This window comes from Lytechinus pictus, chromosome 14, assembly GCF_037042905.1.
Source record: "Lytechinus pictus isolate F3 Inbred chromosome 14, Lp3.0, whole genome shotgun sequence".
NCBI lineage: Eukaryota > Metazoa > Echinodermata > Echinoidea > Temnopleuroida > Toxopneustidae > Lytechinus > Lytechinus pictus.
The window spans coordinates 4373654-4400612 of NC_087258.1; the positions used below are offsets into that span (position 1 = coordinate 4373654).

General features: G+C 35.6%; 1 protein-coding gene and 10 non-coding genes across 14 annotated transcripts; 10 read left to right on the forward strand and 1 right to left on the reverse strand.

Annotated features, from left to right (window-relative positions):
* Positions 1–102: 102 nt before the first annotated feature.
* Positions 103–16030, reverse strand: LOC129276753 (uncharacterized). 4 transcript variants are annotated; one of them, XM_064109384.1, is made up of 2 exons: positions 15621–16030; positions 103–2956 (listed from the first exon to the last, which is right to left on the reverse strand). In XM_064109384.1, the coding sequence occupies exon 2, from the start codon at positions 2897–2899 to the stop codon at positions 1382–1384; it is 1518 nt and encodes a 505-aa protein (XP_063965454.1). In that variant the 5' UTR covers positions 2900–2956; positions 15621–16030; the 3' UTR covers positions 103–1381. The 4 variants fall into 4 exon arrangements, with proteins under 4 accessions (XP_063965454.1, XP_063965453.1, XP_063965455.1 ...); XM_064109383.1 differs by lacking the exon at positions 15621–16030 and adding an exon at positions 11957–12598; XM_064109385.1 differs by lacking the exon at positions 15621–16030 and adding an exon at positions 8343–8989.
* A 4491-nt stretch (positions 16031–20521) lies between these two features.
* On the forward strand, positions 20522–20594 carry TRNAV-AAC (transfer RNA valine (anticodon AAC)). Its single transcript has one exon. It is a non-coding gene; the product is annotated as a tRNA-Val (tRNA).
* Positions 20595–20997: 403 nt separating this feature from the next.
* TRNAV-CAC (transfer RNA valine (anticodon CAC)) lies at positions 20998–21070 on the forward strand. The gene has a single exon. It is a non-coding gene; the product is annotated as a tRNA-Val (tRNA).
* A 1811-nt stretch (positions 21071–22881) lies between these two features.
* Positions 22882–22954, forward strand: TRNAI-AAU (transfer RNA valine (anticodon AAC)). Its single transcript has one exon. It is a non-coding gene; the product is annotated as a tRNA-Ile (tRNA).
* Positions 22955–23220: 266 nt separating this feature from the next.
* TRNAV-UAC (transfer RNA valine (anticodon UAC)) lies at positions 23221–23293 on the forward strand. The gene has a single exon. It is a non-coding gene; the product is annotated as a tRNA-Val (tRNA).
* A 1142-nt stretch (positions 23294–24435) lies between these two features.
* TRNAV-AAC (transfer RNA valine (anticodon AAC)) lies at positions 24436–24508 on the forward strand. The gene has a single exon. It is a non-coding gene; the product is annotated as a tRNA-Val (tRNA).
* A 278-nt stretch (positions 24509–24786) lies between these two features.
* TRNAV-CAC (transfer RNA valine (anticodon CAC)) lies at positions 24787–24859 on the forward strand. The gene has a single exon. It is a non-coding gene; the product is annotated as a tRNA-Val (tRNA).
* Positions 24860–25182: 323 nt separating this feature from the next.
* TRNAV-UAC (transfer RNA valine (anticodon UAC)) lies at positions 25183–25255 on the forward strand. The gene has a single exon. It is a non-coding gene; the product is annotated as a tRNA-Val (tRNA).
* Positions 25256–25644: 389 nt separating this feature from the next.
* Positions 25645–25717, forward strand: TRNAV-UAC (transfer RNA valine (anticodon UAC)). Its single transcript has one exon. It is a non-coding gene; the product is annotated as a tRNA-Val (tRNA).
* A 275-nt stretch (positions 25718–25992) lies between these two features.
* On the forward strand, positions 25993–26065 carry TRNAV-CAC (transfer RNA valine (anticodon CAC)). Its single transcript has one exon. It is a non-coding gene; the product is annotated as a tRNA-Val (tRNA).
* Positions 26066–26432: 367 nt separating this feature from the next.
* Positions 26433–26505, forward strand: TRNAV-AAC (transfer RNA valine (anticodon AAC)). The gene has a single exon. It is a non-coding gene; the product is annotated as a tRNA-Val (tRNA).
* Positions 26506–26959: the final 454 nt, after the last annotated feature.

Here is a 26959-nt window from a genome sequence, read left to right on the forward strand (position 1 = left end):
TCTTCATCATAGATATCATCATAGTCGTTGTCATCAACATTAGATACTGTTATTACCACAATCATCAACCATATTAACATATACGATGTTGAAAAACAAAAATATGTTCATATCGATATATTCATTTATTATTTTTGCACGATATTCATCATTTTGCAAATTGTAACAAAATGAGATTACGCAATATTAATAATAATGCAGATTGAAACTCATTTTCATAAATAGGGCATATAGGTTTTCATTAATATGCATAACATAAATAATATGTTTTTATGAGTATAAATTTCATGTTTCGTATGTGAAGGGTAATAAAGATTGTCATAAAAGGGGTCTGCAATATAAATATATGGCAAAAAAAAATTAAAGAAATAACTCTTTAATTCCAAAGATTAATTCATAAGATCCAATATTCTAAAGGTTGTTTTGTTTTTAAACACGTGAACATGTTGGTATCAACAAGCATTTTTGTTATCATTTATTTGATGCAAGATAAAAGACGGTAATGTAGTTAAAATGCCTTGCTGAATGGCCATGCCGGAAATCGAACCCCAGACTTCCATGGTTTAGTCGGACGCCTTAGACCACTCGGCCACGGCACCTCGGAAGTAGGTTAACCGAAAACGAAAAAAAGTCCGTTCTTTTGGAGGTGCGATAGTCTGTTCGTACAATTAGTTCATTGGCTATTTTCATACAAATGAATTGTCTTTCGTTTTCGGATTATCGAACCCTTTTTTCTGTCTTCGATTTCACCGTATGTTGGGACATCTTGTTATAATTTCAATCAGGGTGTTTCCGATAAACGAACCGTGTCAGTTTTCGTACTTTCTGAATAACGAACATCACCAATAAGAAAGGGAGTTCAAATATCGCAAAGTATATTTTGCAAATCTGTAAAGTTCTAAACATTCAACATGGCATAACATTGGATATAAAAACATACATGGATAATTTCATGTAATAGATGGTCCATAAAATCGTAAAAGATTTATAAAATACCCTCGGGGGTAATAGGGGGTCCAAATGAACTAGTGACCCGACATTTGAACTAGCCATCACTGTTATATTCTTAATTAAGAGGATTTGGTTAAAAATTAAGAAAAATTACTTGGATTAGGATTAGATTGGAGGTAAGGGCTTAAGCTTAAATGTCATGATTATATCCCAAACAATGTCGTAAATCCGTGACGTCATACTATTCAAGTGGGGGATGAAACAATAGATCACCCCCCCCCCCCCAGATGAATAGAGGTTCAGCGCTTGGATTTACGCCAGTGATTCCAATTGTAGCAAGTGTAACCGGAAAGAAATCTCATCATAATCATGGAAGCGTGATTTGGAGCAGCCTGTCATTATATAATGATCCCATAAAGTAAGTAATCTGTCAAGGTAATTTTGGGAGCCCCGTTGATTGACTTTTGTGCTTTCTTCTCTGTTCTTTCAGTTCCCTCAATAGCCTGCCCTCTACGTTGACAGGTGGAAGACTGATGGATGTTTGATCTCTTGATGTACGGGTTTTGTGTCTACCCTTCTCCGTTCGCATCTCAGGAAGTGTGATCCCGACCTTGGATCTAGCAAGCTGAAGACGCGCCACAACTTCCACCTGATGGATACTGTTCAGAGCCTCCTCGTGAGGACTGATACTTCTTCTGTTGGCAATGTCTTCTTTAGTCCTCGTTGCTAGGTCGGACAATCGCTTCTTCATCATTCGGTCCCTACGATTAGCTGACTCTGTTCTTGAGACGTGTGCATCCGTTCCTTTGTGCATTCCTTTCATAACAACTGAGCGCGCTTTCTGCTTTTTGTTCTTTCTAGGTTTTGGTTTCACTGGAGGTTCGGGTGTTTTCGGTACCGCCGTTTTCGGTGTCGCGCGTTCGCTCACTTCCGGTACAGTGGGTAATGTCCTGTCGGTGTCCTTTCGTAATCGCCTTTTCCGTTTTGCCGCGATTGGTTCTTCGGTGCTCTGTGTGGGGGAGCTTGCCAGAAGGGAGATAGCGGATGATATGGGGATCAAGCCTTTTGGTGGAGGACGGCTGTCGGGACGTGACTTTTCATCTTTGCTTTCGTTTTGCGGCACAGAAATTTTAAGAAGTTTTGGTGATTCCGTGGCCGTCTTTGGTTGTCCTGGATTGGAATCAGGTAGTATGGATTTAATTGATGTGTTCAATTCTTGTGTGTTTTCGCTTTTTATATCTGACGCTTGGGCAGACTCTTTGATCGCCGAGATGGAAGCCTTCTTGAATTGTTTATGTACCATTTTGACCAGATTCGCAAAGTCATTTCCAGCTGGTTTTTCTTGGGTTGTCCCTGCTACAGTGCCACCATCAGCGGAGTCTTGCTGTGCCTTGGCCATAGCCTTAAGTGGGGCTAGCCATTTGCTTTTATACTTGGCCTCTCCACGCAAGGCTTCCTTTGTTGCTTTCGCGTCCACGGCCTTCAGCTCAGTGGTGAGATTCGACGCGAGGAGTTTCGAATTCGGGCCCTGCAGCTGTTCGCAGAGTTTCCCCAACTCCACCTGTTTCTTTCTTAGCCTTCTGTACTCCATCTTGAAGATCGGGGATTGGTTCCCACAACGTAGGCGGCTCTCGAATTCGGATTCTTTGCTACTGTACTGACGTTTGCTACGCGCAATGTCGACGAGAGCTACGCGCATCTCGTTCTTGATACGGAACAGTTCTTTGAGTTGCGCGTCGCTCAGCTCACTGATATCCCTGTGCTTCTGTACAAGCCGATCCTCCTCGTACTTATTTCTGAGATTGAGGCGATCAAAGGAGCGAGTGCTGTTCTGGCGAAGGGAGCTCCATCTTTCTACGGCTGTCTGGTATTGTCTGGATTTCCGAGTTATCATCGGCGGTTTAACCATGACGTCAATTGATGTCTGTGGTGCCGTCGTCGTAGTCATGGTGGCGGGGTGGCTAGGTGGTCCCAACGGCCACACTCGAAATCAAGGAAGAAGATTCTGCAAAGGATAACAAAAAGAACTGATTACAATTTTGATAATGTCAATGGAATGCACAGAATGGAAATGTACTAGTCTGTAGACACAGACCCTTTAGTTTCCGCAATTCGCATAGTGCATAAAGCAGAGTCTGAAGTAGTGAGACTAGATTCCGCACTTTTGACTTTGACTGTCTCTTTGATACAGACATAGGCCCGTATTTTGAAGTCAGGTTTCAATTAGACCACGGTCTCACTCTGTGCTTAAATTGTGGAAAGCCAAAGCTGTCAACATTTTCCTTACATTGTATGTTTCTTGTGTTTACTCTGCTCTTTCCTTGTGAAGGGTGAAGAAAGCTATCTTTTTATCCTTCCGAAACAGTTAAGAATGTCTTGAGAGAAAAATTAGTTGATACATTGAAATTATCCTGTTAGAGATTTATGCCATTATCTGCTATCCATATAGTTAAACCACAACTTTAAACCAGAGTTTAAATTAAACCTGACTTCAGAATACGGGCCATAGAGTTTAGCGTCTAGCATTCACTCTAGATATGGTATGATAATTTAATTGGGTTAAGTGTCAAATATGGAAATATGAGTCTGTGCTTGCAGACTAGCCATGTACACGAGGGCGGTGACAGAGTAGGGGAAGTCGAATATAAATATGACGTCAATTATATCTAAATGCAATAATTTTGATTTAATTGGAGACCTACTTAATTAGTAAATGAAATGAAATCATTTTGTAAGTTTCTTGCGAAGCCCCTGAAAAACAGAAAACACAAGATGCTGGCCACCGAACACCTTACGACTGATCTACGACCCGATTTCGGAATAAAATTTGATGCTAATATTGAGACATGGAATATCTGACTGTGTAAAGGTTTAAATCCTCGGACGATGCTGATCAAATCTGTGACTATGCTATCATCCTTTATTATTTAGAAAAAGGGCGAATTAAATATCATTCGTAATGACGTCATTGCAATCGCACGATTTGCTAGGATTTGAAACTAATTTGACCTTTACTCCAATATAAAGGCCTGCAATCACCCAAAGTGTTACGTTGGTCTTCTTTCTGTTAATTTGAACCTCAAATAAAAGACTCTTTTCATCCACATTTCCAGAAAATGAACAAAATGCGATTTGTTTCAAAATCGGATGGTAGACCAGTCGTAAGTCACTTTCCAAAAGTATCAAATACAACCATTTTATATTTTCTTAACTTTCGTCAATACTTCTGTCGCTTCACTGCTGAGTTTTTTCTATATATATATCCAAATAAAAAACTTTGATTTTCAATCTTTTTGGGATCACTATTCTGGTATCGGATTCTGGTGGATCTTAATATTTTAATCAGTCTGAAAGCTGTTGCTAGGCAACGACCCCTATATTCGCACCAGGTGATAAAATGAAGTAGACATATTCATGGTATATTCAACCCTTTGGTGGCAGCATTTTGCACATTTTTTTCGCCTCACCTGTGTTATTGAATAGGTATCAACAATGTAGAAAGTGATAACACTTATTATCGAAACAACAATTATCATAACAAAATAATTATAATGATGATGATGATGATAATAATAATAATAATGATGATGACGATGATAATAATAATAATAATAATGGTGATGATAACAATAATAACAATAAAGATAATCATGATGATAACTATAACAATAATAAAAAGAAAAAAATTGCCATGACAGCAGTACCTGTCTACGTATACCAATGTCCGCGAAAAAAGACAACTGAACTGGACACGAAAATATTCATGACACGATGATCAAGTGTGCATTTCAGGAAACAAAATAGTATTTTTCAATTAAACAGCTGTTATAAGCTACTGATATACTTGCATCTGATTGGCTGAGAGCAAATATGTCAGTGAATATCAATGACAAGATGCTTCATGAAACACTCCAGGTGGGTGTTTCATAAAGCTGTGCGTGAAGTTACGAACGACTTTACAAACGATTGGAACGAGTTCTTAGGTCATAACTCAATTACATAGGGATATCACAAAGCACAAGAACGGATACAAGTCGTGCGTAAAGTCATTCGTATCTTACGAACAGCTTTATGAAACACCCACCAGAAGTTGGTCATTTGAAGGATATATATCTCTCTAAAATAGGATTATATGGTCTATGAAACACATTCAATCATTGCATCTGCATTCAATTGAAAGAAATGTGGACAAAAGACAAAATACCTCCGAACTCTAACATCATGTATGTTAATTGTGTGTATAGATACATGCATACCATATAGGCCCTATATTATCATATATACATGGGACAGGTCTGATGAGCATGTTTTATGATTAAATTGGTACCATAAATCCATAATCAATTTCAAATTATAAAAACAAAATATATAAATCACTCAGTAATTCGGTAAATTTGAATGAGTTCACATATTTCTTTCAAAACAGTCGTCTACACTTAACAATTACGGTTCATTGATGTCCGCAGTTAGATGATTATAATGAGCTTGTGCAATTCGATCAATCATCAATTCGTAACAAGAGATAACTTGAAAAGGTTGACAAAATGTAAAACAGTAGGCATTTATCATACCCCCCCCCCCACACACACACACACGGGTTTATGTTGAGGGTGTGTTTGATAAACTCTCTCAACTTTGCACTAAGTTCTTCCCGGCTTTCGGCAAGGGCAAAAAATTACCCCGAAAAGTCCAAGATAAGATGTTTAATTGAAAACTACTAATTTACGATTGTAGGCCTACATGTAGTTTGTTACAGCAAAATAATATGAGTAAATACAACTTGTTGATTTACCGAAAAACATGAACATCGCAGATGATTGCATGGATGGCAAAACAAAAGAGGGTCTTGACTCTTGACTCGGACAGTTTCTTCACTTTATTGAACAGATGATCGAATCAGGCTCTGGCTGAGGAAAGAATGAGCCGACGAGTTCCCAGTCAACATTAAAAGAAATCACCAATTTCAAGACAACTGACTAAACCTCCAAACATGGAATTCCTTGCAAAAAAAAACACGAAGTCACAATGAAGAATGTTATTATACAGGTTCATCGTAGTCGTGGACTCATGTTAGTATATATCATTGGTAGACAGACCTCCATGGAGCTAGGGCGGGTTGGAAAAGGCTACCCGACGGAATGCACAGACCATGAATTTCTATGTCATTTCCCCTCTTTTGAAACGGCTGGCATCCAAAATAATATATCATAAACTATCATAATTTCCTCCTAAATCAAAATACAGATGGAAACCATTTAGATCCTCGCAACATATACACTGCCTTTTACGGCAACTTTAACGGCACACCAAACTTGGCTGAGGATAAAACGTTGACCCGAAAATAGTTTTGATGGTTATCGTTGCCATGACAACATAGTCAGCTGGGGGTGTCGTATTCTGAGGGTCCCAGTCAGGTAATGGGACATGGTTCGTTGTACAAGACCAATGGATGGTTTCAAAGATTTGGAATCTTTCAGAAATTATGACAGGGCTGTTAAACGTTCTGAATAGGCTTTATGCATGAAATGGGTGATAAATGAGAACGATTTAAAAGGGATATAGAGAATGAAGTATTAAAAATGCGGTATTGACCTTGGGGAACACAAACACACACACAATCTAAATAGCTTCCCGTAGGCAGATTCCCCGAGATTTCATTGATTATATTGATAATGACAATTAATCGGTTGGTTTGAGTTGGTATATTATAATTGATACGAGTGACGTTTTTCTCTACGAGTTGAAGGTCGCAGCAGACGTAGCGCACTATAATGCAAACAACGTGTAAAACAGCAAAATTACAGTGATGGACAGAAAATTGAAAAATATATGAACGATGTGATTGCCGAATCAATACCGCGGATCAAGACATTAATTTTGGATAAATTCGTTTAAGATAAGAAGATACATGGACATGCATGGTGGTATGATAGTCTATTGTACATAAAATCTACACATCATAATTATCTCATCAGCCATGGCAGTGAACGATATGCTCGCTCGAATGAATAAATATCGATTATGTGTTGAATGAAATTAATGGATTTGTCAATATTACACACGATTATCCGATAGATTTGTAGTTAAAATGAGATATTAGTGATTTCGTGATAAGAGAGAGAGGGGTAGTGGGAGGGGGATCTCACATCTTAAAAGGTTGTACTTCATCGATATATCAAGATTAATATCTTTCATCGTTTGGGGTATCAACATCAGTCATCTCAATATAAAGGGGCGACCCCATCCCGTGATTTTAGACAAAAATCAATAAAAGGCGATTGGTGATAATAATTAATTGATTTGAAGTCATTGACATCGTCAGTAGATATAGAAATAGTGCTAAATAAACATAATGATATCTAGCTTTATAAAGATAATAATTTCTATGAAGAAATGCATTCTGGAACGTATTGATAGTTATTCCGAAACGCCATCTAAGATCAATTACAGAATACGAGATAATACCAACTGGTCATCAGGGAAAATAGTAAGAAAAATTGACACTTTGAAATAGAGTTTAGATAGGCCTTTTTTAACGTGGCTGTTGGTGTCTGATATGCTGAAGCGTTGCCTGGAATTTTATCGGAAATTTATTTCTATATAAATCATCATTACCCCCGAAATGATTGGACATTTAGAATCATTCGTAGGGAGCAGAACAGCCCCATTCTCTGGACGGGCAACTTAACCCCCCCCCCCGCAAAACCAAGCTGATATACATTAATAAGCGGCAATAATAAAAGATAAAGGATAAATATTTGGAATTCAAATGTATAGGACTGTTGCCCTTTGAATATGTGATAAAATATGCACCCTCGCATAAATAGGGTTGTAAAAACTCAATCTAACATAAAAAAAGTTCATTTCATCATTGGCCTATAATCATAATTCATATGGCAACATGTATATCATCATGACAATGATACACCCTGTGTACAGCTAGTGTGTGTTTGATCACGGTATTCCAAATTGACGACAGTCTGGCATGAACAATTATACTTCGAAGTAATATTGAATAATCCAAAATGACTAAAATTTGATGTTCTTCAAAACTTATATTCAGAACGGTGTTGTTGTGAAGACAAGTTACGACATTAATTTAGAAATCAAACAGATGGAAATTCTGGTTGAACGAGAAAACCATAAATTCTTTGCAGGAATATCGAACAACCTTTTCTTCTTGTCACAATTCATCACATTTGAATTGAGATATATATACGGTCTCAATAATCTCATTTTTCAAACGGCTATCACTTTCTTAATGCACTTCCTATTTCTGTCAAACATTCACTATATTTTTTCCATATTTCTCCTTTCTTACAAGTATTTATTACCAAGATTATATATATTCTTCTTTAAGGTATAAAATAGCTCCAAAAACACATTCTTACCACAATATCTCCGAACCACCACCATGTCGTGAGCCATTAGAACTTCGTCTGACTGCAAAATGGAAGAAATTATCTACGATTTTCCAAAGGTGGTTTAAATCAGATCAACAAATATTAATTTCTTCGAAAAGAAATCGTTTTCAAAAGTCCTCAAGATTTCGGCCGATAATATCTTCCTCTAATCGATAACACTCGAGTATAGGTCCGTGTCGATGGCTTCAATATTATTTCTCTTCGATTGCTCGAGTGGCATCGTGTTATCTATTGGAGAAGCTCGAGTGGGTGCTTAATTGCTTTTTAATTGGGCCAGTTGATTAAGCAAATCAAAGATGGCCTGCTCTCTTAACGAACTTTAGACAGAATCAACTTGTGTCTTTTGAAATAACGATGTCAGTTTCGGCACCAAATTCTTGAGAGGAAAGGTGAGACGAAAAGTAACGAAGGTCTCGACTCGGCGATCTCCGGTGACCGAGTGACACACCCAGGGGTACTTCAGGGAGGAGGGCGTGCTGGAATGTATATCAACATCATAAATGCGGTCAAGAGTCAAGGAACATCATTTTTTTTAGTTATGTCACTCAAGTGAGGCTAAGCCCCCCCCCCCACCCTCTCTCTCTCTCTCTCTCTCTCTCTCCCTCTCTTACTCTAAATGTCTCTCTTCATCTCCCTTTTAAATTCGTATTTTTGTGTGTCTCTGTGTTTGTGTATTTGTTTGTTATATCCTGTTACCACTGGCGACATGGGAGAGGGGCTTGGAGCAGTTTCCCACTCTCCCTAAAAAAATGAACCCCCAAAAATCCACGAGAGATCGGGGTAAGAGCAGAATTAAAATACAATTATGAAGGCTGCTGATTATTTTCTGGATATGTCAAACTCTGTGTCTAAAATATTTCTCTTTTTTCAAATAATGTAATACAAGGTTTCTCTCTTGCTTCGCCAAATCGCAAATCTTCATACCCCCTGGCTCATTACGCCACATCCTGTTACAAAATGATTTCACGAAATTATCTTTCATGGTACTGTTTATTTGTTTGGTCTATGTTTTTTTATCATTGACCGCCAAATCCTCCTTTCTGAGAAACGTTTCACCTGAAAATATGTACAGTAAAAGATTTCGAAAGAAAAATACTGAAACAACTATAGAATTGGCAATAACGGGAATTTTGTCAGGGGAAAACATGTGATTCTACAGTTACCATGGAAACAGGACGCGCAGTCGTTCGGGCAGACGCCAATTTCAGGAGAGTCGGTCCACGATCAGGTCATCGGGTCATTCGGCACCCGCCGGCCACGACCGCTCTCATGCTTTACGATCAGCATATCGCAAAAAGGTGAAAGACATCATGGACATTGTAGAGGATACTTGTGAATATAGGAATGTCTGGATTGAATTTATTCTGGTTTTTAGAGTGACAGAAAAAAAATGACAAGGTGATGATGTTTATCTATCCTAAATAATACCCATGCGCTATGCCGAAGCCAGCGATCCCGGGAATGGTGCGTACCCCCCCCCCCTCTGATTTGGAATTTAGTATATGAAGTCTGTGGGATCGAGAATGTCGCCCTCCCCCCTGAATAGAGGAATAGAGGGACCAAAGAGATACTCATAAACAATGAAAGATACTTTCATTTTTTTTTGGTGATGATAATAATTCCCACTTTCTTGGTGATAATAATATATGATCCATATTACCTATGCGAATTTCATTACTATTGGTGTTTTCTCACAGTAGGTTCCCAACCAGTTTTTTTGGGTAGAAGTACCATGGTAATCCTATTTTGTAAACTTTTGTATTATCTACGCAATCACTCAATAACCACGCTGAACCCCCCCTCCCCCACAATATTCAAAATGCACAAGCCATATCCAATATTAATTTGCCTTTTGACATTTATTGTGTGTATAACATTGCATTTTGCCCCCACATCATGCAATTATCCTGAGATGTGTTGTGTGGCCCGTATGTACCCATAACAAACAATTTAGGGCAAATATTGACAGTCATTTCTTGTGTTTGTTCGGCTTAAACTAAAGGAGGAATGTTAAGGGTTCTTGTCTGTTCTTAAATGAATTGGTTGCTATATGCATGAGGTGAAAGGGAGTGAGAGTGTGTCGAAATGTTTGTCTTTCGTTTATTCCGATTGTCTGTTTCCCTGTGTTCGTCTTTTCATAATTATTTTCTAGGAAATTGTCACTGTTTCTATTTTTCTTGAGTTCGTCACCATTGGCTGCTCCGTTATCATGTCTACCATATCGTTGATCTCAAATCGATCTTGAATCGTAATTATTTTTGTCCCGTTTTGCCTAACTTTCAGTCTCATCTGAGAAGTTTTCCTCATAACCGCTTCAAACTCTTAAATGGGTTGAGAAATATCTACGGATTAAAAATGAACAAGCAGATTTTTTCCGATAAAATATGAAGTAAAACATGGATAATGGGTAAAATTTCACACAGCATTACGCGAAGCTAACACAGCATTAAGCAGTGGCGAAATGATCCAAAAATTTTGAGGGGGTTGGATATGGCGTATCGGGCAAAATTTTCGACTTTTTTATTTAAAAAATCCAATTTTGTAAAATACTCAGATAATAATAGCATCACCATTCACTCTTTCATTTTCTTTCCTTTCCCCCTTTTTTGGGGGTCATGAAAAATTTGGAAGGGCAAGCACCCCAAGCCCCTCCCCCCCCCCATATGTACGTCATTGGCATTCAGTGATACTTTACTCAATACATGTCCCTTTTTAGGCCAACCCATGCAACATGGAGAATCTGTTTTGTTCAGAAAATTGAGGCCTTTTGCCGATTCCTTTCAGACAACGTTTTCATTAGTGTATCACAATAAGTAAGGATGTAATATCATTCATATAATTTCTTATTTCATCACAGAGTGCATGCTTAACTTAACATTCATCCCTACACCGTGTATTATGAATGAAAGTGGTGAAATGGAAATTGGTTACGTAATTCTTCGTAAGTTTAATTAAGTGTCTAAATGCAGCCTATCGTATACATATTGATTATCAAATATTGTGTGAAAGCAAATATTTCATCTTAATGACGGCGACAGGCGACCTAAATTTCTCGCTCGAGTATTTATTATTCTTTATGAAATATTTCATTGAATCAACAACCTTAATTAATGTTTAAAGAGCCAATCTACTACTATCCACTCTAAAAATGTCAATGCTCGATCACAAATTTAAATTGTCGATTAAGAATGACCCCATTTTTATACAACATTTGTAAACTTGCTATCCAACACAATAATTGTTAGACTTGGCATGATTAAAGTTGTTTCATCATTCCACTAACATCAAAAATGTTAGAACATTTGAAAATTTAGTCATTCGTAATAATGATTTTTAAATTGCGATAAGATTTTAGTTTTGAGAGTGTAGCAACCAAAAGTAGCATCAATCATGTCAACTTGGTCAATACACTTTTCAGGTGGTCAGAACAATACCGGTGATACTCTTTATTAAAGGGGGAAGCAAAAAGAAATACTCACCGTTTGTTTAACAATATGCCTAAATTATTATAAATGGCTTCATGTTTTTAACTGAATATTAGAACTAAATAAAATTCTGAAATAGTGATATTCGTTACTCACTTCAACGACGATGGCAGGATGTTGAGATGTACAGTCATGTATAGCAGGAGAAAAGTAGTTTTCACAATTAGTTTATAAGAGTGTTTCTTCTTCTTGTCAAGACGAATAAGCTCCACTCACAAATAAAACCAAAAAATGAAATAAACGAAATATATAGTATGTTCTCGAACACAATGAGAATCACATGATATGACGTCACTCACGTTGACCACGCCCTATCACTTCTAAGAAGATTTATTGTGAAGACGATGCATAACCTTGGTTTGACTAACCCCGTATAGATGTTTAGTCACACCACCAAAGCTGACTCCAAAACGACCGATGAAGTGCTATTTCAAATAACGTACATTAGCTTTGATCGGTCTGGAGTAAAATTCGCCTAAAGGGGGTAAATGTGACTGCATCCAAAACACTTGTCTGACTGTCTGTAATCTTAAACTTTCACCCACTGGCGGAACAACAAAAACAAGATGTCACCAAACTAAATATCAATTTTACAAGTGGCTGTGAAATGTTTTCTTTCATTTGCAAAGTGCATGAGGATTCTTTTCATGACGCCGACCGCTTTGTAAAACTGTACATTAGTAGTGCACATACAGTATTCAATGTGACACTTCATGTGTAATAACTTTCTCTGCGTGCAAATAATGCAACAATTACTAAACGCATTGGGCCGATTATTTATCTTTGCAAAGAGCCTAGGGATAAGTCAGTAATTGACATTCGAAGAAATTAGAACAATAGATTGTCGTCACAAATACGTAAATGTATAATTACTTGCCTATTGTAACTATTTCCCAAGAGTAACAGGCCGGGAAGCATGACGAAGGGAGAATGTTTAAAATACCGTAACACCGTGAATCGAAAGCGATTTAAAGTAATCAATGTGGAAACCTTTCTCATTATTGTTTTTGTGCTTATGTAAAGGGGTTTTTGTTTGCGAATAACAATAGTCATCAATTAAAAAATTATTTTCGCGAGACACAACTCTGTAAATACGTCAGAGACAGAGCTTTTCTTAGGGCTATCAAATTAATAGCAAGGGTATCTAGGGATTAAATTTGTTTACCGGTATCGTCATGTCTTGAAAACCAGAACGAAACAAAAAAAAAAGCAATTTATCAAATGAATCGTAATTAAGACAAATAACCAAGACCATTATTTGTAATAATTTATTTATGGATAGTTATGCATATACCGTTGTTTTTACCAATCTGTGGCCGCAACAAGATATCAGTTCCCTTTCAAATTTTCCTCCACCCTCCTCCCCTCCCACTGGCGTATAAATTTGGGGCTTTGGGGCCATGCAACCCACCCCCCCCCCCCGTTCCCCGACCAAAAATAAAATTGAGCAGATGAAATTTTAAAAAAATAGGAAAGGGTGAAATAAATTTTCATGTACTTAATAATGTCAAAATCTATCACAACATTAGCTTTTCATATTCAAAAGGTCAATATTGCACCATATGCCATGTCTGGTCCCTCATTTGTCTATATTTGTGTTTCTAACCCTTTTCCCTTACCCCCCCCCCCCCCTTTCTCACAGTCGTGATCCCGAAGAAAATTTGTTTTTTTTGCATACCGGCCAACGTCATCCCGTTTTGCTGTTTATCAATGCTTTTTAAAAAGTTCTTAACTCCTATATTCAATAAGATTTACAATACATAATTTTCCATTCGACTCGCACTTTAGTTTCTCGGCCCTCGGATATAATTGGAATTTGTGCTTTATTGATCTTCGTTAAACCCTCTCAAAACATCGTGTATTCTCATTTGAAATACAGATTAACATAATATTCTAGCTTCAGGTGCGGTGTCATCGCAATCGCAAACATTTACATCCCTGTTTTCAAACAAGCTGAAGGGGGACATGGCACGAAATAACAATTAGTTGTCTATTATTGCGCAACACCAGTTGAATGTATTCTTTGGCGTAACAAATCCCCAAGGGATTACAAACTACTTATCAGGTATCTCTATTGTGATTTGAGTTATTCTTTTCTTGCTTGTAACCATCGCTGAAGAGAAGATGGTTACAAGCGAGCAATCAGAGCATTTTCACTCCTCACCTTCGATTCTAGTCCTCCGTCGTTTTCCCTCTCCTTGCCCCCTCTTTCTCCTTCTTTCTCTTCTTCTTTCAGTTTTTCTTCCTTGTTTATTGATCTGTCTATCTTATATGTCTTAAGACGAATAAAGAAGTGTTACGAATCCTGGTATTTATTTACCTTTCGGATAAGACATTCTGCTTTTTGAAGGGATTTCTTTAAAAAAAGGCACCCGAATTTTTACAGAAGCACAATCGTTACAATGCACAGTAAAGCAAATGGGAAGTACTTTCTCAATAAACATGATAAGTCAATCGCTCAAACCCAAGCATAAAAATGATTTAAACAAGAAATACAGTACTATTCGTTGTTATTTTTATTTATGCAATAACAGTACAAAGTCATGAAACAAACTAGTGGGGAAATAATAGTAACAATTGTTTCAGGAAAAAAACCATATATGTCAACACTGAACATATGCTGAAATAGCAATTAAGGGTTCGATTCCAATGCTAATGATGTATGGATATATCCGTATAGTAAAATGATGTTCAGGTGGAAAGGAGTAATCAGACTTTATGGGAAATAATAATTCAATTCATATATCTGAAAGAGGAAACGTGAAAAGATCCTTCTCCATTATTGTCAGAAGCTAAACATGCCGAAAACACATAAAACTATAATGAAAGCATCTAAAGAGATAGATTATGTGCATGGATCAAACAAAATATTTCACAGAAGAGAGAATGAAATTATACCCCCAAAAATAGAATTGTACGAATGAAAGCCTTTCTCGCATATTTGGAATTGACAAATGTCTACAATAACGATTAAAACACAATCAGCTAGCCATCCACGGATCCATCACTGGAAAAGTACTTTTGATACCAAACAATTCTTGTTTTGTTTTATATTCCAATCGATGGGTATATGTGTTTTTGGTTTGTTGGGTAATATGTGCTTTAGGATTGTTTTGTTGTTCGTATTTGTTTGCATGCATATTGACAGAAAATAACTATTATGTCTGTGATTGTGAAACCAATAAAACTTATAAATAATAAAAAAAGGTTTTAACAAACAAAATATATTCGGAGACGGGAGAAAATTATCCGAACTAAGGACCAGGAAAACAGCCGTCATATCAGAATAATAAAGGAGAAGAAAAATAAAAAATTGCGTTGGACTCAATCTAATACCATGAAGAATATGCAACGCAAAAATTATTATTTCAGCGTTTGTTATTTAATAACAAATTAGATAACCTCTGATTACACGGTCGTTAATACCTTGGTCACATTCGCTCTACGGCGGCCGTACGGCGAGTCGAAAACAGCCGTTTTTATTTATTTTAATGCAACCATCCTCTGAAGTACAGACCTTACCAAAGATAAGAAACTCAACGAGGGGCACATAAGCATATTGCTTTACGTCTCAACATCCAAGTAAGTAAGTAAGTAAAACCACCTATATGTAGTTGGTACAAAAAAAAGTTAAAACGGCTGTTTTTGACTCGCCGTACGGCCGCCGTAGAGCAAATGTGACCAAGGTATTACTTAGTGCCATTATTTACACATACATATTTCATATTTATACATATATAATATATTTACATATACTTACAGTTGTATTTAAGTTTGATGACATGCGTCCCTGTAACACACTGGAAAGGTGACTGACAGATAATCCATAAATTCAATCCATAAAAATGACAGAAATATTCCAGAGTTTATTAGCCCCCAAACGATTCCTGAAGATATCTACATAATCAGTGTTAATGGTATCGACCAGCAAATCTACGATTAGATCAATCTGATGAGAAATCCACTGATAAGATGTATTGAAGAACTGTCATCATTCACACCAAATCTGTCAGAATTATTGACGCTTTATGATTATGATATCATATCGCTATCACTCTTGGTAACACCGTCAACAGCTCCCCAGTCTGGCTTTCACAAACCACCACTGAATTCGACCCCTCTTCTCTTTCTAAATCTCCCTCTCCCCCTCTCTCTTCGCTGTTTCCTTGTATCTCTTTGTAATGCATTCTATTCTAATTGCTCAACGAAGCGCTCCGCGGTCGGCTCATCTCCGATAGCGCGGCAAACGATCGATAGCAATCCCTTTGTCGTCTGCTCATGTTCGCCTTGTCACATTGGCTCGAATGGGGGTCTTTTCTTTCTTCTAAGTTTCTTTCACCGGGTTTTCATTAACATTGGAATTGACATCAAGGTTATAAAGCTGATCATTTGGTTAAGCGACATAAATATTTAAAATGCAGGTCGATAATGTCATGTTTACAGTGTTTTCGCTTGTTTGTCGTCTTGTAATGTCCCCTCAAGACAAGCAGCAAAGCGCAGACGAAATCCATGGGGGGGACTGAGATTTTTTTGGGGGAGGGGTGGGTTTATTTATGTGTGTTAGTATGAAAAATGAAATGAGGAGTGATTTTGATTATGTTTTTGAGGGAGAGGTAGAGAAATTCAAATATAATATTTATGCATTAATCATGATTATAAACAATTCGAAAACTTCAAGCTATTTTTGAAGGAGGTATCTTTCATACTTTTGGTTACATCAAGGTGTGATGTTCCCTACTGATGAGAAATTTGGCTGTAATAAATGAGATTTTGAATTAAAAAAATTCCAAAAAAAATGATTAACAGTTGTGGATTCTTTTATATCTGTTGATTCAGTCTGCCACAAAATACTTGGTATGCAATCTAGAATAAAATGAAAGAAAAACCACATGGTCAATTCTTGATGCACCTGTGCGTTGTTATTTATTTTATTTCATGTTTCAGAGAACTGGCATTGATTTGCTAGTAAACAATCAATTAATTATTAATTTGATTTCACTACATCTTGGACAAGATTGTATTAAATCGAATAAATCAATTATTTCTTTGTGTTGCAGAAATGGACTTGCCGCTTTTTCAGCATCTTCGATATTAATATTCGCACTTTATGATGCAACATGTCAAATATATATTAAAAAAAAACTGTAACATATTCAACATGGAATCAAGACATGTTTTTAATATACTAAAATATGAAAAAATAAATATATTTGTGAACCTGGGGAGCGGTTTATGAAAGAACTAAGTCAGACGTTTTATCCAACAAAGTCTGTTTTATCCCACATATACCATTATGAACTGTGCTTCTCAGTCAAACAAAATCAAGGAAAGTTGTCAGATCTGTCAACTAGTTGGACCAAAATGTTGATGAAACGCTTCCCATGCCTTTAATGTTCTTATTGCAATCGACAGGTTATTAATTTAATACAAATTTAGAAGCAAGAATTTGTAATGATGGTTAGGTTGTGGTATAAAACGCATCGATGTTTTCGAGAAATTTAAAACAGTCGCTCTTGCTGGAACAATCGATAACTTCTTTATGTTGATATGCCTGTTGTTGTTGTTGTTGTTATTTTCATGTCAACTAAAGTTGACGGCCAGTGTACACCGATATCAAACACCTATTCTAATTTGATTTTTTTTGTTTGGACGTGTCGATGTAATTTTGATTTTCATCTTGCGAAGACGTAAGAGGGCGTCATTTCGGATCCTTCTCTAGTCTCTCTTGCTCCCCTTGCTTCATGGCCTTCGACGTTGTGTTTATGAAATTAATATCATTATCTAATTAGTGATATATATTTTTTCACTGTTCTGAGCATGTACAATCTACCTCCTACACTGATCTGTAGGCCTCCAACATTAAGGCGGTGCACTGCAAGTTAATCAAGCAGTTTTAAACCTCTTAAAAATGTTGGGCAACATACTGTCCACACAACAATTGATTAAAACTTTATCCAATTCTGGGTATTTTTAAACCAATAATGTGTACTTTGGGTGGAAACTACACAGTATTGGTTGAAAACTACCCAGAGTTGGATCATTTTTAACCAGTTGTTGTGTAGACAGTATGTTGCCCAACATTTTAAGAGTGCAATTGAGTTGGTTTCCTCATCTAAAATTCTTAATTCAGTTTACCGTAACCATGGTAACCATGAAGCATATTTAAAAAAATAAATTATAGGAATAACACTGACACCTTATAGTGGAGAATTATTTGCAACAAATCAATAACTTTATTATTTAAAGTCATACTTTCTGTAGATACAGATTCCAGCTTCCACTAACCCAGTAATGGATTTCAAACAACAGAGTTAAATTAATTACATCGAATAAAGACAGTTTACACAACATCATGGAAACATCAACGTGATAAATAGAAATTAACAATTAATTATCGGCAAGTCAAGACAATCATTTCAGTAGTGTTTCTTGATTAACTATAAGTATTAAACGGTGTGCACACTGTACAAATTAAACCTGACGAAAAGAAGACAATGTCCCGTATTCTCAATTCAGTTTCAATTCTTACTCTGGTCTTAAGTTCTGGTTTATCTTTGGACAGCCATTTGTGCTATAAATATTAAACAGTATATAAAGATTCAATACGACAGCACATCCGGTGCTCACTTCATTCGTAAGTATTTTGTGAATGAAAAATAGAATAGTTTTCTTCACAATTAAAGGTTTTCAAAATAACACAATAAATGGTAAAAGTGTACAACCCCAACCAAAGTTTGTACATATATGGCTTTCCATAATTATATTTTAGCACAGAGTTAGACCGTGGACCGGACTTTAGAATGCGGATCAGTGTGTTCACATAGCGGACTAGGTAAAGATGTGATCCACACAGTTAAAATGCTCAAATTTAACAGTGTGTAGATAATTTTATACTGTGGACACTACCTCCACAGTGTGTTCACAGTGTGTCCATATAGTACTTTATGTGAGGACGCGATCCACACTATTAAAATACTTAGTTTTAACAGTGTGAAGATAATTTCACACTATGGATACCTCCACAGTGTAGATGTCACTGGCGTAAACTCACAAAGCAGGGAGGGGAAATCAGTGAAGCTCGCCACATTCCTGATATCTATCTATTGACTGGCTTATTATAGTTTCTATGATTGGGAAATGTATTGTTTCATCCACTCAGTCCTTTCACTGCCGTCGTATTATAGGAATACTGCAACACTTTATACGAGTTATAGATGTCTGTACATGCACACGATGAAAGCAGTTCAAATTTTCAGCAGAATGAATGTCAAGAGCAGTCACGACTGTAATACACCCATGATATAAACTCGTATCATTTTTCTTAAGTTAATTATACTGATCAAAGACATCGATCTCTACCCCAGACCATTAGATAAAATATTCATAAATATAATTTCGCCAGGAAATCATGAAATCAAGTTTTTTGTGCATCGACAAGAACTTCGAGTACTTTGCGAATATAACCATTCACATTGATGGCGTCCATGCTTCAGAAAAATTACATGACGATCCGTTTCCATGGTTTCAGCATCTCATGAAGCAGGACCGGGACTTTTCAGAGTCAAAAACAAAAATTTGTATTCACGACATCCATCCCAGCTCTGCACAAAAAGGCTAATATCCCAAACAGGCGATATAGACTGATAACTGGGGAATTATGACGTCACAATACTTCGTCATCTTGATGATATCAACCCGAAAGTGTCCGATTAAACGAGGTAGATGACGAATATTCGCGATAAGTCCCGGTTGGTTTGTACGTCGTGCCTCCGCTGGTTGATCGGTTGTACGTATCCCTCAGGCTTGTGCTTCTGCTTCGAATATTGTCAAGTTCCGAGCTCTTGGCGGCCGAGCGTCGCTTGGGACGAATTGACGATGGACAAAGCTGCTTTCTCCAGGCTCTCCTCAGCTCAGGCCTAAAGTAAAACATAAAAATAAGTATTGGAAAGAAAATATATATTTAAATGGAAATGACATCATTAAAAATAATTTGGTAGGGTTTTTTTAATTTTCTAATCACAATTATCAGCATCTATATTATATCAGTTATACGTAGTGTGAGGGCCTTTATGGGCCAACCTGGAAACCTGGCATGAAAATGAATTCTCTCAAGAATCGGGCAAAAACTGAGCAAGTAGTTCGCTCCCCAACATTTTTCTCAACTAACTGCCATAACATAATGCGTTGTTTGCATATAGCAACATAGAACCCAACACGTTTAAAAAAATATAGTATATCCCGAGTGTCTGTGTGCGAAGTCTCGTGGGCATTGGGTGAATTAATGAGAAAGTAGTTCGTTCCATGCACCCGACGTACTGTCCATCCCTTTACGCTTGGTCAACATCTTTGTATTTTCCAGAATTCGAAATCTGTACTACCACAAGGCCCTATTATGATTTTTGTTTAAATTCAGATGGTGAAGTGATACCATTCGCATTTCTAATAATTGTTAATGTTTTTATAATCTTTCTCCTTTCATCAATACTCCTTTTCAGTCGTTTCTGTGTACTTTCCCAACTTCAAAGTTCTTACATAACTTAATTTATATTTATTTGAATGTTTTTTTATTTTTATTTTTTGCTTTCTTATTTCTTTTTTATTCGACGCTTAAGGCCGTTTTCTGTAATAATTGCAGTTGTACATAATACAAACATCACCTGAGTTTCCGTAGTGTAGCGGTTATCACGTGAGTCTAACACACTCAAGGTCCCCGGTTCGAGCCCGGGCGGAAACACTTTTTCTACCTTACAACATCTATATCATATTTTTATTTATGCTTTTTATGAAACTTCCCCTCGATAACTTCGAAAATTCTCTCCATTATTTTTTCTTCCGAACTATTACTATTTTCATATAACATCATCAAAGTTTTGTATTATTTTTTTACGATCAAACTGTCAAAGAGAGATTTAAATAGAGAAATTTTGTTTCTTTTTATGTCAAAATCTATAAAAAAACGAAGAAGGGAAGTCATGTGGTGTTTTGTATTTCAAATCTTTTATTAACTTGTTTCTTGAAAGGGAAATTTATTTTTTTTAACATGATAACCAATTACAAATCCAGCAAAGGTAAAGATAAATATCAGTTATGTGGTTATAGTCCTTAGTCGAGTCGATATACACCATTTTAGCTCAACTGGTTTTGTAGTGTAGCGGTTATCATGTGAGTCTCACACACTCAAGGTCCCCGGTTCGAACCCAGGCGAAAACACTCTGGCCCGTATTCTGAAGTCAGGTTTAACTTAGACGATGGTCTAACTCTGTGCTAAAATCATGGGAAGCCAAAGAGTCAACATTTTTTGAAGTTGTATGTTTCTTATGTTTACTGTGCTCTTTCCTGATTCATCTATTTATACTTCCTAGACAGTATTAATGAATGATTTGATAGCCAAATAAGCTGAAAATGATATCTCTACTGTAAGTGATTTAAGTAACAATTGGCTATCCATACTTAAACCACAACTTTAAACCTGAGTTTAAGTTAAACCCGACTGCAGAATACGGGCCTTTGGTTTATATAATCTTCTAATAAAAAAGTAATAAACTTAACTTAAACAAAAAGTTAATTTCGTAAACATTGAATGATTAGATCTTTTATTGTGTAGACTAAAGCTCAGACTTTGAGAACTCTTTGATGTGTAATAGTGTTCTACGAAACAATTTCTTATTAATTTAATTTTTGTTGATTTTTTAAAGATGTTTTGTCTGATTTCGATGAAATTTTCAGTTTTCTGTTTGTTCTGATTTTTCTTGCCCTCTTTAAATCATATTATTTTCAGCCTGAAGTACCACTTTATTTTGGGGAAGTGCATGTTACTTTTCACATATACTGTAAAGGCCTATTAATTGTGAATGTTTCTTTCTTTTCCCTTTCATTTCAACATACCCAAAGTCACATATTTGATCCTGTACGGAAAAAAAATCCTCTTATCATTTCAACTTTGGATATCAAATTTAATCTTAAAGTGGTTGCTGGGCAACAAATGCAATTTATGATGTGAAATTATTATTGCAGACAAGCTTAAATTCCCCATTTATGAGAAATTTTTGTTTATTGTTTTTAACAGGATAAAGCTAAGTAAGACTATGTCATAAAGGTCATCGGATTGATTTTAAGGATTGGGATTGCGTATTGCATAATCACCTGTCCTCATCCTTTAATTTCTCATCATTAGATATCTACTGACTTGTTGATGATGGGTAATTCATTGTTGATAATACTATATAAGAAAATAAACAACAACGGTAACAAGCAGTCAGTTTCCGTAGTGTAGCGGTTATCACTCAAGGTCCCCGGTTCGAGCCCGGGCGGAAACATATTTTTTCTCCAATCCTCTTGTTGTTTGTTTTGCAAAAAATTTGAATGATAATTATAAACATTTTTTCGCAGATTAAATGTTAAGAAATTCAGCTGTTTAAGGCCCGGTCATATTTTCATCATCATCAGTTTTAATCTTTTCAATCATCATAAAATAAAAATCTGTCTCGGTATGATTCATATCAATAAATTCAACTGATATAAAAAAAAAACTAAAAAAAAAAAACCAAGAACGTCTGCTAGATAGCTTCCGTAGTGTAGTGGTTACCACGCTAGCTTCAGACATTCAAGGTTCCCGGTTCGAACCCAGGTGAAAAATCATTTTAATGTTTGGTTTCTTTTCTTGCGATTTGTTGATATTTTTTATAAATACATACTTATTAAACCTATTCATAATATTGTTCATAAATACTTATGATTACTTTAGAGTTTCCATGATGTAGCTGTTACCATGGTTACCCATACTTCCTCTCAGTTTCTTTATCCGTTCTGTTGCAACTTCAACTTAGTTCTCCCTTGATCATGTTGATAATCTCATTTGGTAGAATCTCAAGACGGAATGATATATGACAATGGTAACATTAGGCTTCTTTTTTCGTTTATATTTCATTTTGATTTTTTTTTTCATAAACTTTTTTATTCGATGCCTAAGGCCGTTTTCTGTTATAATCGCAGTGTATATACATAACTCAAACATCACCTGAGTTTCCGTAGTGTAGCGGTTATCACGTGAGTCTAATACACTCAAGGTCCCCGGTTCGAGCCCGGGCGGAAACACTTTTATTTCTTGGTGCTGTACTTTTTCATTGTTGCAAATGTCAGTGGATTTTTCTTAATAAAGGATAAATGGCTTATATATATTTGTGATAATTTCACCTATTTCACGCTTTGATTCCTGATTATACGTAATGAACGTCACATCCCCGTTATTTTCATTAAAAAAAATCTGATTTTACCCAAATCCAAGACTTATGAAGGGCAAAAATATCTTATTCGTTATTTGGTTGTATTTCTAGGTTGAGTGTATGCTTAACAGCAACTGGGTTTCCGTAGTGTAGCGGTTATCACGTGAGTTTTACACACTCAAGGTCCCCGGTTCGAGCCCGGGCGGAAACAAACAGTGAATCCTTTTTATTTCTTGGTTTCTTTTCGTGTGATGTTTTTTTTTTGATAGATATTCTGACTTTATAAACCTGTTCATATACTACAATTGTTAAAGGGATGGTCCAGGCTGAAAATATTTTAATAAATAAAAATATATTTCAATAAAAATCTCAATAAATAGAGTAAAATTCACAAAGCAAGGTGCTGAAAATTTGATCAAAATCGGATAACAAATAACAGAGTTATTGAATTTTAATGATTTGCATTATTTCGGTGAAACAGTTCTATGCATATCTTTATGAATATTCATTAGGTGGGCTTATGATGTCATATCCCCACTTGTTCTTTTGTATTTTATTATAAGAAATTATGGTTATTCAAATTTTTTCTACCAAGAACTAAAACAATTGGATTGACAACTGACTAAGTGCATTAGTTATTTATTGCCGCAACTTATTTCATCATAATGGATCATCAATTACACATGCATGAAAAGATGAAACATTTATGATTTCATGTAATAACATAAGAAAAAGGAAAGTGGGGATGTGACATCATCAACCCACCTAATGAATGTTCATGACGATGTGCATATAACTGTTTTCACAAAGTATTGATAAAATTCAAAATTCAATAACTTCGTTATTTGTTATCCAATTTCGATGAAATTTTCAGCATTTTGCTCTGTGAATTTTACTCTATTTATTAAGATATAAATAATTTCAGCCCGGACCATCCCTTTAAGAAATAATCACAACTACTTCTGAGTTACCGTAGTGTGGCGTTTATCACGTGAGCCAAACACTCATGAAAACAAGTCCATGGTTCGAGCATGGTATGAAAAAAAAAAAAAAACTCTTGTCATTTCATAATGTTTTGTATATGGATTTTTATCTTTAGTTTGTTTTTTTGTGAAATAATTGATGATGCCAAATGATAGACCAGCTTCCAATATTTCAATATTGCTTTAAATATGACAGAGCTGTGTAAGATTAATAATACGAAGGTCATTCGGATTAATCTAAATAAATACAGTGTGTTTACTTTGATGACGTATTAAATAATAATCCGTCTTCGTTAAATATCAACTGACTATAAGTTCATTCTTGAAAGTACTATATAAGAAAAGAACATATAACTGTACCTAGCGGTCAGTTTCCGTAGTGTAGCGGTTATCACGTGAGTCTAACACACTCAAGGTCCCCGGTTCGAGCCCGGGCGGAAACATATTTTTTTCTAAATTCTTATCTGTTTTGATGATGACAAATTACTCCCACAACTGCGGCAATTCTCATAATAATTCATAAAACCCTTTCACACTATTTAAATGCAAAATCAATAATTCTAGCTAAAAATTAAAGAAGTTTTTATCATAATTTTCACGATTTCCGTGGCCAAATTTCGAGACGAAGATAAAGAATGTTATATTGTTTAATTCTATTCCTTCAACTATTTACTGCTTCTTAAAATACTTTACGAATGTGAATAAAAATAACACCATCTGAGTTTCCGTAGTGTAGTGGTTATCACGTGAGTCTCACACACTCAAGGTCCCCGGTTCGAGCCCGGGCGGAAACACTTTGGTTTATGTAATCTTTTGACACCCTTTTTTATGAAACTAAATACTCTCGACAGCTTTGACGATTCTAACGTTATTTTATTCAATGAATTTCTAATAGTTTTGTAACAGATCAATATACTTTAATACTATTTATTCTAGAAGAAAATGAATATAATTTTTTTTCTTTTGTCTTCTTTTTTTTGAAAAATAATATTAAAAAAAACATTAAAAATTTTGCATTTAAATTATCTTATTCAGATGCTTCTTGGAAGGGATATTAAAAAAGCATAGTTAAAATCAAATCATTAAGATCACAAATATATTTGGGTTCCTTATCTCAGTTTCCGTAGTGTAGCGGTTATCACGTGAGTTTTACACACTCAAGGTCCCCGGTTCGAGCCCGGGCGGAAACACTTAGGTCTATATAATCTTTCGACACCTTTTTTTTAAATGAAACTAAATACTCTCGACAGCTTTGACGATTCTAACGTTATTTGATTCAATGAAATTCTAATAGTTTTGTAACAGATCAATATACTTTATTACTATTTATTTTAAATCAAAATAAATAGGGCCTACTACTTTTTTCCTTCGTCTTCTTTTTGTGAAAAAATAAGAAACGAAGACACAAAAAAACCCAGTTGAGTTATGCATTTAAATCCCTTTATTCAGATGCTTCTTGAAAGGGATATTTAAAAAAAAGCATAATTAAAAATCAAACCCAAATTTATTAAGATCATAAATGTATTTGGCTTCCTTTGTTGTTCTATTATATTAAGCACACTTGACATGTCTTATCTGAGTTTCCGTAGTGTAGTGGTTATCACGTGAGTTTTACACACTCAAGGTCCCCGGTTCGAGCCCGGGCGGAAACATATTTTGTCTACATTAATCTGTTTTATGATGCAAAATTAATCCCACACCTGAGACAATTCTTCTGCATTCTTACTGTTTTTATGCAAAATCAGCATACTTGTCCAAGCTTAAATTAACTATTTATAATCTACCGTATAAATAAAAGGGTTTGTCGTCATGGCCAAATTTCTACAAAAATAAAAATAAAAGTGTTGTGTTGTTCAATTTAATTCCTTCAAACAATTACTGCTACTGAAAATAGTTTAGGACTGTGAATCAATATGACATTATATGAGTTTCCGTAGTGTAGTGGTTATTACGTGAGTCTCACACACTCAAGGTCACCGGTCCGAATCCGGGCGGAAACACTTTGGGCTTTATGTTATCTTTTGACAACTTTTAATGAAAATCAATTACTCTCGACACCTTTGACGATTCTGAATTTTTCCAATTTTTCCGCACCGGATCTATAAAACTCCGATACCATTTTTCTAAATCAAGAAGAAAAAAATCTTTCGACTTGTTTTGGGAAAAAAATGAGAAAAAAGACAAAAACTACATTGCGTTGTGCATTTTACTTTTTAAAATCTATTTGCTTCTCGAAAGGGGAATAAAAAAGAAAATTATATCAAAATCTATGATTTGATCAAGATCACAAATATAGCTGATTTTTTTAATTGTTTCATAATACTCTTTCGTATCTTCTATTAAATAAAGTTTAGATATGCCATCTGAGTTTCCGTAGTGTAGCGGTTATCACGTGAGTCTAACACACTCAAGGTCCCCGGTTCGAGCCCGGGCGGAAACACTTTTTTATGTAATCTTTTGACACCTTTTACTGAAAATTAATTACTCTCGACACTTTTGACGATTCTATATATATTTTATGTTTTGTGATGTAAAACTACTGTGACAATTCTCATAACAATTCATCCACTGTACCCATATTAAAATATACTCCAATTATTTTTCAAGCTTGAAAATATACAAGTTTTTATTGTTGTTCAATTTTGTAATAAAACAAATGTTTGTATTATTCAATTGAATTCCCTTAATCAATTTCTATTTTATCTCTGAAAAATTGCATTACCATCGCCGGTTCGAACTCGAGTGGATTTTTTTTTCAAACGACAAAGATTATGATGTGGATTAAAATGTATATCTAAATCCATTTCGTCAACAGTGAATAATTTGATATTTTAATTTTTTAAGGTCAAAGTTTAAGAATTCCTTAATATATATAAAAGTGTACTACGGAATCG